This window comes from Giraffa tippelskirchi, chromosome X (genome assembly GCF_054371585.1).
Source record: "Giraffa tippelskirchi isolate mGirTip1 chromosome X, T2T-mGirTip1v1.2.pri, whole genome shotgun sequence".
Classification (NCBI taxonomy): Eukaryota; Metazoa; Chordata; class Mammalia; order Artiodactyla; family Giraffidae; genus Giraffa; species Giraffa tippelskirchi.
The window spans coordinates 108,378,231-108,390,267 of record NC_137289.1 but is presented as its reverse complement, the minus strand read 5'-3'; the positions used below and the strand labels follow the sequence as shown (position 1 = coordinate 108,390,267).

The 12,037-nt window shown below is 44.3% G+C and overlaps 2 protein-coding genes across 3 annotated transcripts; both read right to left on the bottom strand.

The window, feature by feature from the left end:
• Positions 1-777: 777 nt before the first annotated feature.
• LOC145536015 (protein phosphatase inhibitor 2 family member C-like) lies at positions 778-1,686 on the bottom strand. Its single transcript, XM_081564380.1, has one exon. The coding sequence runs from the start codon at positions 1,601-1,603 to the stop codon at positions 962-964; it is 642 nt and encodes a 213-aa protein (XP_081420506.1). The 5' UTR covers positions 1,604-1,686; the 3' UTR covers positions 778-961.
• Positions 1,687-7,540: 5,854 nt separating this feature from the next.
• LOC145535924 (protein phosphatase inhibitor 2 family member C-like) lies at positions 7,541-10,020 on the bottom strand. Of its 2 annotated transcripts, none has more exons than XM_081564268.1 (2): positions 9,146-10,020; positions 7,541-8,021 (listed from the first exon to the last, which is right to left on the bottom strand). In XM_081564268.1, exon 1 carries the CDS (start codon positions 9,935-9,937, stop codon positions 9,296-9,298), a length of 642 nt encoding a protein of 213 aa, XP_081420394.1. In that variant the 5' UTR covers positions 9,938-10,020; the 3' UTR covers positions 7,541-8,021; positions 9,146-9,295. The 2 variants fall into 2 exon arrangements, with proteins under 2 accessions (XP_081420394.1, XP_081420393.1); XM_081564267.1 differs by having other exon boundaries at positions 9,195-10,020.
• Between the last annotated feature and the right edge of the window lie 2,017 nt (positions 10,021-12,037).

Genomic DNA, 12,037 nt, shown 5'->3' with positions numbered 1-12,037 from the left:
TTAATTTGCTTTCAGTGTTTACAAGAAAATGACTAAATGTTTTCTTATAAAAACTAGTCCTTTTTCCATGAATCATCAGGTTAAATTGTTCCAGTGTCTACTCTGCCTGTGTGCACTATATGGGCAGACTTGATATCAGTTATTCTTAAAAGTCTAATATTATCTCGGTGGTTCCTTCTCAAACCTGTCTTACTCTCTCCACCCATTGTTTCCTCAGTCCTCCTGGGGCATGTGGTAATAAAGGATAGAGAGGGCAAGACTTCCTGGGGATGAGGAAAGAAAGAGTTATAATCGATATCAAATCTGCCCATATAGTGCACAGAGTAGACTATTGGGACAATTTGAACCTGATAATTCACAGGAAAAGGACTTTTTTTAATCAACAAAACATTTACTCCTTTTCTTGTAAACACTGAAAGCAAAGTAAGATAAAATTTAAAGTTAAAATGCAACAATCACATAATGTATTCCCTCTCAAGTAAACAGGCCGATCACCCTGAAGACAAGTGTTTTACAGCCTGAATATTCATCAGACTTTATACCCCACTGTACCAATCGCCTTTTCCCTTTATAACAAAACCATTTCAATTAAAGGTAGTATGGTTAGAAGTGAATATAAATTAGTGCCCCCCCCCGCACCCCTTTGAAACCTTTAACACATGAAAAGCTATATACTATATACATTTACATTAAGGAACACTTTTCTCAAAGTAATGAGGTTTTAGAGGAATACCAGAATCGGTATTTACGGCAAAGAACCAGAGTACCAAGCAGAGATTTTTCCAGTTAAGCTATTATTTGCGATGTTTACCATTGAATTATCACAGTGCAATGTAACTGTTAAGTATTTCAGTACTTGCCCGAGCTGCACAGAAGAAGCAGCCGTGGACTAGAGGAACAAGATGTGGATGCAACAACTGCCGCGTGGAGATCCACCATTGTCTACTGTATCAAATGCGGTCTACTTGTCGTCGTCTTCGTCATCATCATTGGTGTACCAGGCGGTCTGGGTCTTCAGGCCTTCGTCGCTGGTGGCACCTTGCTCTGCGTCTTCCTGGGTGGTAGTCTTGTCGTGGCTGACGACGTGCCAACTTTCTTCATCCTCGTCGTCATGCAGTAGATCTGTGGAAATCAGTAGTCTGGCGAGTTTGATGGTCTTTCCATCGCTGTAGTGAAGTTTCCTTTTCCTTTCGAACTGCCGATGTTTCTCTTGCCTGTCAAGGTAGAGTTTGCTGCTATGCGCTCCATCCAGTTCGGGCTCCCGCGCTGGATAGTCGGAATCGGAGGTGTAGATGGCGGCTAATCTCTTGGCTAAGTTGTCGAGAGTCGCGTCGAAAGAAGTTTCTGAACTTCCTTCCCCATAATCCTGCAGACCGAACTGGGGGGTGCTGGGCTCATTCACCTTCATGAAATCGCAGTCTCTGTACTCTGGACGGCAGGTAGCCAAGATGCTCGACTCATCCCACTTCTGGGATTTCTTTCTATGGACCTCCGGGAGTGGTGCACCGGACTGCTGGGCCGAGCCTGCGACTGAGGAAGCCGTGGGACTTCTCTTTTTCAGGATTCCCTTGATGGGTCGGCGAGAGCTGGTGGAGCCTGACATGTTTGGAGAGTGAAGGGCCGCTGCGGAGTGTCGGGTCACCACAGCGGCCCGCTGTGCTTCAGGCACAAACTGCTGCGCGGTCTGGCTGCCGGACTGTGCCGCCTGCACTAAAGGCCTCGCGCCAGCTCCTGAGTCACAAAGTACCCCGTGGGTGACGCCACAATGGTCGCACCCCTCGTCAGCACCGCCGTCAGCACGCCCTCAGCACGCCGACAGCGCCGCCTTCAGCACGCCGACAGAGCACGCCCTCAGCACGCCGACAGCGCCGACTTCAGCACGCCGACAGCGCCGCCTTCAGCACGCTGTCAGCACCGCAGTCAGCGCATAGTGGAAGTGGGCAGGAGAGTGGGCACCGCCCAAGCTGACCTCTTTTTTTTTTAAGTGTAAGATTAGGAAATCTGGAGAAGGGCGTGCCAGTCCACTCCAGTATTCTTGCCTGGAGAATCCCATGGACAGAGGAGCCTGGTGAACCACATAAACCATGGGGTGGCAAAGAGTCGGACACAACTGATCAACTAACACTTTCACTTTTACTTCATAGTATATAGTTATATAACTGAATCACTTTCCTGTACACCAGAAACTAACACAACACTGTAAATCAACTATACTTCAATTTTAAAAAAGTGGCTCCTGAGTGCTGTGGCCCTACCCAGGACATCATCTTACTCCCCTGAGACTCCCAGATCACCTATCCAGCCACCTCATTTTGTCCACCTTGGGTCTTCCCCACTCCTCACTTTTGTCCCCACTTGCCAGCCTCTTGCCAGGGGGCCCTCCTCAAAGACCTGATTTGTCACCAAGGTAGCACTGGAGTGGCAGAACTCCTTTGTAAAACAGACAGGAGCTGGCTCAGTGGCCCAAGTAAGGGACGTAAACTTTTAGCACAGAAGAAAAATGCAAGACCTTTATGGCATTGAATGTTATCATTTCTACCTCAGTCTTTCCCTACACGACTGGAGTCTTTCGTCTTCTGTTTTCCTCCCTTAGTGTTTTCCTTCTGTCAGGCTCCAGCCTGGCTGGCCTCTCCTGCTGCCACTCTCCTGGGTTTCCTCCACCCCTCCTACCCAGCCATCTGGGGAGGGATGAAGGGATGAAGATGGGTCCCTCTCTCCTCCCAGCAAAAGCCAGCACCTTCCCCAACCCCCAGTTTCAACCATGAGCCCCAATGTTCCAAAAGAGGACAATACAGTGGCATAAAGCAGGAGCCAAAAAAAGAAAAGGAAGCATGGTTCACATTTTACATAACTGCTTCACTTCTGAGACAAAGTGTCTACAATTCCTCATTCAAATAAGTTCAAAACTCAGCATTGCAGGAAAGGATTCTGCCAGAAAACAATGCAGAACCATTTGTTATTTCCTCAGTGGTCCTCATCTCTCTCTGTTGAGCTCACTACTTGTGACTCCTCCCATGGCTGGTCCATAATCCCTCTTTACTGCCCGCCTCCCCAACCCCAGCCAGCTGTGAGCAGGGCGGCTGCTGCTGCTGAACTAGACCAGGTCTCAAGGGCTAGGCTCCCTCTGTCCTCACCTTCAGGAGACTGGGGCTCCTCTGAAGGCTGCGTGTGGCTTGCTTCGCAGGCATGTGGAAATCCCTTCGTTGCTTCAAGACGTTACGTAATCTAAGTCAGGACTTGTCCCTCTTTAAATACAGGCATCCTCTTCTTTGAAAGTGTTCCCATCAATGAACATTTCAGAACCATACAGGTCTCCCGCACTAGACTTAGACCTCCTTGAGGGCAGAGATTGTGTTTCATTCATCTTTCTTTCCCTGGCTACTGCACCTGACACAGGGCTGTACTTGGTAAATGCACACACAAAAAATGTGTGCCCTTCAAAGTGCAATTGACACATATACTTGTCCCTGGTGGCATCTTTGTATGAATGAATGTCTCAGGCTCCTGGCCGAGCACAAGCTCGGAGCAGGGGATGGGAGGTGGTAGCAGGAGGACGTGGGCAGTGTGGCAGAGGTCACAGGCCCCTCCTAGAATAGACTGGAGGATATTCTCCTTAGACCAGTTGCACTGTCTGTACAGAAAAGTAGCCCCTGCTACAAGGTGAGGACAGATGTGTGTGATTAGGGGGGAGGGGTGGGGTGGGGTGGGGTGGGGTGGCTTCCACCACCACCTAGGACCTGCACAGAGCCAGTACTGTACGGTGGGGAAAACACCATGCCTGAGTCTGCCAGACAGGCTTGGGTATGAATCCTGATTCTACCACCTAGCAGCTATACATTTGGGCCAACTATGCAATGTTATTTATTTGAAATTTTCTCCTTTCTCAAATGGACAAAATACTATTTCAGAGGATCATTGGCATCACTGAAAGAGATAAGGCTTTCAAAGCCCTGGTACCCTGTCTGATACACTGCATATACTCAATAAATGGTGATTAGTGGTGGCAGGGGTAATAGCATTGCTTTAATTATTTGGCTGAGTGGAGAACTCTTCTTTTCTTCATCATTTCTTCACTAAGATTTTGTGTCCTCTTGATGACGGTTCAGAGTTAATGACTCATTGAGAGCAAGTCAGAACTTTTAAAACTAGTGAGCTTAAACCTCCACTCTTTTTTTTTCCCCTCATTTCTCCCCCTCCCTTCCCAGCTCTTTGCTTCTGGGTACCTCTTTGTCTCACTTTCATAGTCCCCTCCCTTTCATCAATATTCATACCGTGTTCTTCATTTACTCTAAAGTGTGAAGGGATGATAAGTACCTACAGGGTTACTCCCAGAACAAAATCCTTTAAGAGAAAAAAATTCTGATCCTTTGAGTTCAGTTTTGTCAAATTGAGGTTGTAATTTCAAGGAACCAATTTAGTGGCTCTTGACTATCATTTTTTTTTTTTTTTTTTTTACTTAAGAAGATTTTTATTTATTTTTTATTTTTTTATTTTTATTTTTTTAATAAATTTATTTATTTTAGTTGGGGGCTAATTACTTTACAATATTGTAATAGTTTTTGCCATACATTGACATGAATCAGCCATGGGTTTACATGTGTTCCCCTTCCTGGACCCCCCACCCACCTCCCTCTCCATCCCATCCTTCTGGATCATCCCATTGCCCCGGCCCTGAGCCCTTGTCACATGCATCGAACATGGAATGGTGCTCTGTTTCACATATGACAATACACATATCTCAATGCCATTCTCCCAGAACGTCCCACCCTCACCTTCTCCCTCAGAGTCCATAAAATTGTTCTATGCATCTGTGTTTCTTATTCTGTCTCGCATATAGGGTTATCGTTACCATCTTTCAAATTCCATATATATGCATTAGTATACTGTATTGTTGTTTTTCTTTCTGGCTTACTTCACTCTGTATAATGGGCTCCAGTTTCATCCATCTCAGTAGAACCGATTCAAATGTATTTTTTTTAATGGCTGAGTAATATTCCATTGTGTATATGTACCACAGCTTCCTTATCCATTCGTCTGCTGATGGACATCTAGGTTGCTTCCATGTCCTGGCTATTGTAAACAGTGCTGCGATGAACATTGGGGTACACGCGTCTCTTTCAATTCTGGTTTCCTCGGTGTATATGCCCAGCAGTGGGATTGCTGGGTCATATGGCAGTTCTATTCCCAGTTTTTTAAGGAATCTCCACACTGTTCTCCATAGTGGCTGTACTAGTTTGCATTCCCACCAACAGTGTAAGAGGGTTCCCATTTCTCCACACCCTCTCCAGCATTTATTGCTTGTAGACTTTTGGATAGCAGCCATTCTGACTGGTGTGAAATGATACCTCATTGTGGTTTTGATTTGCATTTCTCTAATAATGAGTGATGTTGAGCATCTTTTCATGTGTTTGTTAGCCATCTGTATGTCTTCTTTGGAGAAATGTCTGTTTAGTTCTTTGGCCCATTTTTTTGATTGGGTCGTTTATTTTTCGGGAATTCAGCTGCAGAAGTTGCTTGTATATTTTTGAGATTAATTGTTTGTCTGTTGCTTCATTTGCTATTATTTTCTCCCATTCTGAAGGCTGTCTTTTCACCTTGTTTATAGTTTCCTTTGTTGTGCAAAAGCTTTTAATTTTAATTAGGTCCCATTTGTTTATTTTTGCTTTTATTTCCAATATTCTGGGAGGTGGGTCATGGAGGATCCTGCTGTGATTTATGTCGGAGAGTGTTTTGCCTATGTTTTCCTCTAGGAGTTTTATTGTTTCTGGTCTTACGTTTAGATCTTTAATCCATTTTGAGTTTATTTTTGTGTACGGTGTTAGGAAGTGTTCTAGTTTCATTCTTTTACAAGTGGTTGACCAGTTTTCCCACCACCACTTGTTAAAGAGATTGTCTTTTCTCCATTGTATATTCTTGCCTCCTTTGTCGAAGATAAGGTGTCCATATGTGCGTGGGTTTATCTCTGGGCTTTCTATTTTGTTCCATTGATCTATATTTCTATCTTTGTGCCAATACCATACTGTCTTGATGACTGTGGCTTTGTAGTAGAGCCTGAAGTCAGGCAGGTTGATTCCTCCAGTTCCATTCTTCTTCCTCAAGATTGCTTTGGCTATTCGAGGTTTCTTATATTTCCATACAAATTGTGAGATGATTTGTTCTAGTTCTGTGAAAAATACCGTTGGTAGCTTGATAGGGATTGCATTGAATCTGTAGATTGCTTTGGGTAGAATACTCATTTTCACTATATTAATTCTTCCAATCCATGAACACGGTATATTTCTCCATCTGCTTGTGTCCTCTTTGATTTCTTTCATCAGTGTTGTATAGTTGATCCTCTACATAGAAAACCCTAAAGACTCTACTAGAAAATTACTAGAGTTGATCAATGAATATAGTAAAGTTGCAGGATATAAAATTAACACACAGAAATCCCTTGCATTCCTATACTCCAACAATGAAAAAACAGAAAGAGAAATTAAGGAAACAATACCATTCACCATTGCATCAAAAAGAATAAAATACTTAGGAATATATCTACCTAAAGAAACAAAAGACTTATATATAGAAAACTATAAAACACTGATGAAAGAAATCATTTTTTTTTAAATAATACTCTGCCTTATTAGAGCATGCTATTTAGTGTACTAATGTAGAGGGGAAACAATGGAAGCAATTTCAAAGTCTAGGGGGGAAAATGGATTCGCTTTGACCTTCAAGTAGAAGTTACTCTTTTTTAGCAACCCATTTATACCATTTTCTGTCCCAGGTTTTAAATAGCCAGCCTGGCTGAATTTCCTACTTAAAAATGAGTGAACAAATGGTGACATCAAAGGAGTTAAGCAGGGGAGGTGATGTTGATAAAAAGTTGAAACTGGAACTCAACATTTTCAGATACCTTTTTCCAAAGGAAAATCAAACTTAAATAATAAAGGTCCATAATCTATGCATCCTAATACCATGTCACTTAATTAGGAAATCATGATTTGGAAAAAAAAAATCTTTTGAGATTACATTTGATAAGGGTACCAAAATCACCACAAAGAAAAGGAAAACTTGATCAAGTGAATCACATCAAAATCAAAACCTTTTGCTTTGCAAAAGTGTCTGTGAGAGGATAATAATAAGCTACCAATTGTGAAAAAAATTGCAAAGAACTCTCAAGGTTGAATAGTAAAATAATCAAAATAGAAAATGAGCAGAAAACATTTCACCGAAGAGGATCTACAGATTGCCAATAAGCACATGGAAAGATGTTCAACATCATTAACTATTAGCAAAAGGCAAATTAAGACACCAGTACACATAGATTAAAAATGACAAATGAAAAATAGAGGTAACACGAAATGCTGGCGAGGATGCAGAGAAACCGGAATGCTCACACGTTGCTGGGTGCTGGTGGGAATGTAAAATGGCACAGTCACTCTGTAAAACAATTTGGCAGTTTCTTAGGGAACTGCAACTACCATGCAAGCCAGCAATTGCACTCCTGGGCATTTATCCCAGAGAAGTGAAAACATATGCTCACACAAAAACCTGTACATGAATGTTCACAGCAGCTTCATTTGTAATACCAAAACCTGGAACTAGTCCATATGTCCTTGAATGGATAAAAGGCTAAAAAATCTGGTATATCCCAAAAGGTTACATGCTACATGTTTACGTTTATATAATATTCTTGAAATGACAAAATTATAGAAATGGAGACCATGTGGCTGCAAATGGGCAACCTGAGGGATTCTTGCTGTGATGGAATGTTCTGTATCTTGATTGTAGTGATGATGTCAATATCTTGTTGTGGCGTTGCACTAGTTTTTCGATATGTTACCATAGGGAATCTGGGTGAAGGGTACACAGGCTCTCTCTGTATGATTTCTCACAACAGCATGTGAACCCACAATTACATCAGTAATGTTCCAAAGAGCAAAATGGAAATACACACAAACACACACACAAAACCTTTGCGCTGTCTTCTGTCCACATACATTCTGGGACTGTAACCATGTCACCAGTTGCACAGGAGTCTGTTGTGAAAAAAAAAAAATCTCAGTTGTTCTCTAAAAGATAATGAGAACAAATGATGAACTAATAATAGAAAATTGTTTAGCAGGCTGTAAACCAAAAAGGGGTAGAAATTTAGCAACTGAATTCTATTTCCTGACTATTACACTTCTGCTATGCAGTCTATTTTCTCCACATCTTAGAAGATTGGAGGGGCCGTGATGGTTGAAATGGAAGTGACACTGTGGCAACAAGTGTTTCTGATGTTTTGATCATCTATGATACTCCATAAAAACTGTGCTGTGTATGCCCCAGAAAAGTGAAAGTGAATTTTATCTTAATTTGCTTTCAGTGTTTACAAGAAAATGACTAAATGTTTTCTTATAAAAACTAGTCCTTTTTCCATGAATCATCAGGTTAAATTGTTCCAGTGTCTACTCTGCCTGTGTGCACTATATGGGCAGACTTGATATCAGTTATTCTTAAAAGTCTAATATTATCTTGGTGGTTCCTTCTCAAACCTGTCTTACTCTCTCCACCCATTGTTTCCTCAGTCCTCCTGGGGCATGTGGTAATAAACGATAGAGAGGGCAAGACTTCCTGGGGATGAGGAAAGAAAGAGTTATAATCGATATCAAATCTGCCCATATAGTGCACAGAGTAGACTATTGGGACAATTTGAACCTGATAATTCACAGGAAAAGGACTTTTTTAATCAACAAAACATTTAGTCCTTTTCTTGTAAACACTGAAAGCAAAGTAAGATAAAATTTAAAGTTAAAATGCCACAATCACATAATATATTCCCTCTCAAGTAAACAGGCCGATCACCCTGAAGACAAGTGTTTTACAGCCTGAATATTCATCAGACTACATACCCCACTGTACCAATCGCCTTTTCCCTTTATAACAAAACCATTTCAATTAAAGGTAGTATGGTTAGAAGTGAATATAAATTAGTGCCCCCCCCCGCACCCCTTTGAAACCTTTAACACATGAAAAGCTATATACTATATACATTTACATTAAGGAACACTTTTCTCAAAGTAATGCGGTTTTAGAGGAATACCAGAATCGGTATTTACGGCAAAGAACCAGAGTACCAAGCAGAGATTTTTCCAGTTAAGCTATTATTTGAGATGTTTACCATTGAATTATCACAGTGCAATGTAACTGTTAAGTATTGCAGTACTTGCCCGAGCTGCACAGAAGAAGCAGCCGCGGACTAGAGGAACAAGATGTGGATGCAACAACTGCCGCGTGGAGATCCACCATTGTCTACTGTATCAAATGCGGTCTACTTGTCGTCGTCTTCGTCACCATCATTAGTGTACCAGGCGGTCTGGGTCTTCAGGCCTTCGTCGCTGGTGGCACCTTGCTCTGCGTCTTCCTGGGTGGTAGTCTTGTCGTGGCTGACGACGTGCCAACTTTCTTCATCCTCGTCGTCATGCAGTAGATCTGTGGAAATCAGTAGTCTGGCGAGTTTGATGGTCTTTCCATCGCTGTAGTGAAGTTTCCTTTTCCTTTCGAACTGCTGATGTTTCTCTTGCCTGTCAAGGTAGAGTTTGCTGCTATGCGCTCCATCCAGTTCGGGCTCCCGCGCTGGATAGTCGGAATCGGAGGTGTAGATGGCGGCTAATCTCTTGGCTAAGTTGTCGAGAGTCGCGTCGAAAGAAGTTTCTGAACTTCCTTCCCCATAATCCTGCAGACCGAACTGGGGGGTGCTGGGCTCATTCACCTTCATGAAATCACAGTCTCTGTACTCTGGACGGCAGGTAGCCAAGATGCTCGACTCGTCCCACTTCTGGGATTTCTTTCTATGGACCTCCGGGAGTGGTGCACCGGACTGCTGGGCCGAGCCTGCGACTGAGGAAGCCGTGGGACTTCTCTTTTTCAGGATTCCCTTGATGGGTCGGCGAGAGCTGGTGGAGCCTGACATGTTTGGAGAGTGAAGGGCCGCTGCGGAGTGTTGGGTCACCACAGCGGCCCGCTGTGCTTCAGGCACAAACTGCTGCGCGGTCTGGCTGCCGGACTGTGCTGCCTGCACTAAAGGCCTCGCGCCAGCTCCTGAGTCACAAAGTACCCCGTGGGTGACGCCACAATGGTCGCACCCCTCGTCAGCACCGCGGACAGCACGCCCTCAGCACAGCACGCCGACAGCGCCGCCTTCAGCACGCCGACAGAGCACGCCCTCAGCACGCCGACAGCGCCGCCTTCAGCACGCCGACAGCGCCGCCTTCAGCACACCGACAGCGCCGCCTTCAGCACGCTGTCAGCGCCGCAGTCAGCGCATAGTGGAAGTGGGCAGGAGAGTGGGCACCGCCCAAGCTGACCTCTTTTTTTTTTAAGTGTAAGATTAGGAAATCTGGAGAAGGGCATGCCAGTCCACTCCAGTATTCTTGCCTGGAGAATCCCATGGACAGAGGAGCCTGGTGAACCACATAACCCATGGGGTGGCAAAGAGTCGGACACAACTGATCAACTAACACTTTCACTTTTACTTCATAGTATATAGTTATATAACTGAATCACTTTCCTGTACACCAGAAACTAACACAACACTGTAAATCAACTATACTTCAATTTTAAAAAAGTGGCTCCTGAGTGCTGTGGCCCTACCCAGGACATCATCTTACTCCCCTGAGACTCCCAGATCACCTATCCAGCCACCTCATTTTGTCCACCTTGGGTCTTCCCCACTCCTCACTTTTGTCCCCACTTGCCAGCCTCTTGCCAGGGGGCCCTCCTCAAAGACCTGATTTGTCACCAAGGTAGCACTGGAGTGGCAGAACTCCTTTGTAAAACAGACAGGAGCTGGCTCAGTGGCCCAAGTAAGGGACGTAAACTTTTAGCACAGAAGAAAAATGCAAGAGGTTTATGGCATTGAATGTTATCATTTCTACCTCAGTATTTCCCTACACGACTGGAGTCTTTCGTCTTCTGTTTTCCTCCCTTAGTGTTTTCCTTCTGTCAGGCTCCAGCCTGGCTGGCCTCTCCTGCTGCCACTCTCCTGGGTTTCCTCCACCCCTCCTCCCCAGCCATCTGGGGAGGGATGAAGGGATGAAGATGGGTCCCTCTCTCCTCCCAGCACAAGCCAGCACCTTCCCCAACCCCCAGTTTCAACCATGAGCCCCAATGTTCCAAAAGAGGACAATCAGTTCAGTTCAGTCGCTCAGTCGTGTCCGCCTCTCTGTGACCCCTTGAATTGCAGCACGCCAGGCCTCTCTGTCCATCACCAACTACGGGAGTCTACCCAAACCCATGTCCATGGAGTCGGTGATGCCATCCAACCATCTCATCCTCTGTCGTCCCCTTCTCCTCCAGCCCCCAATCCTACCCAGCATTAGGGTCTTTTCCAATGAGTCAACCCTTCGCATGAGGTGCCCAAAGTATTGGAGTTTCAGCTTCAACATCAGACCTTCCAATGAACACCCAGGATTGATCTCTTTTAGGATGGATTGATTGGATCTCCTTGTAGTCCAAGGGACTCTCAAGAGTCTTCTCCAACACCACAGTTCAAAATCATCAATTCTTCGGCGCTCAGCTTTCTTCATCGTCCAAGTCTCACATCCATACATGACCACTGGAAAATCCATAGCCTTGACTAGGCGGACTTTTGTTGGCAAAGTAATGTCTCTGCTTTTAAATATGCTATCTAGGTTGGCCATAACCTTCCTTCCAAGGAGTAAGCGTCTTTTAATTTCATGGGGGCAATCACCATCAGCAGTGATTCTGGAGCCTAAAAAAAAATAGTCTGACACTGTTTCCACTGTTTCCCCATCTATTTCCCATGAAGTGATGGGACCAGATGCCACGGTCTTAGTCTTCTGAACGTTGAGCTTTAAGCCAAGTTTTTCACTCTCCTCTTTCACCTTCATCAAGAGGCTCTTTAGTTCTTCTTCACTTTCTGCCATAAGGGTGGTGTCATCCGCATACCTGAGCTTATTGATATTTCTCCCGGCAATCTTGATTCCAGCTTGTGTTTCTTCCAGCCCAGCGTTTCTCATGATGTACTCTGCGTATAAGTTAAATAAGCAGG

Excerpts from the sequence above, each read along its gene's own strand:
- LOC145535924 (XM_081564268.1), bottom strand. The coding sequence starts at position 9,937 with ATGTCAGGCTCCACCAGCTCTCGCCGACCCATCAAGGGAATCCTGAAA.
- LOC145536015 (XM_081564380.1), bottom strand. The coding sequence starts at position 1,603 with ATGTCAGGCTCCACCAGCTCTCGCCGACCCATCAAGGGAATCCTGAAA.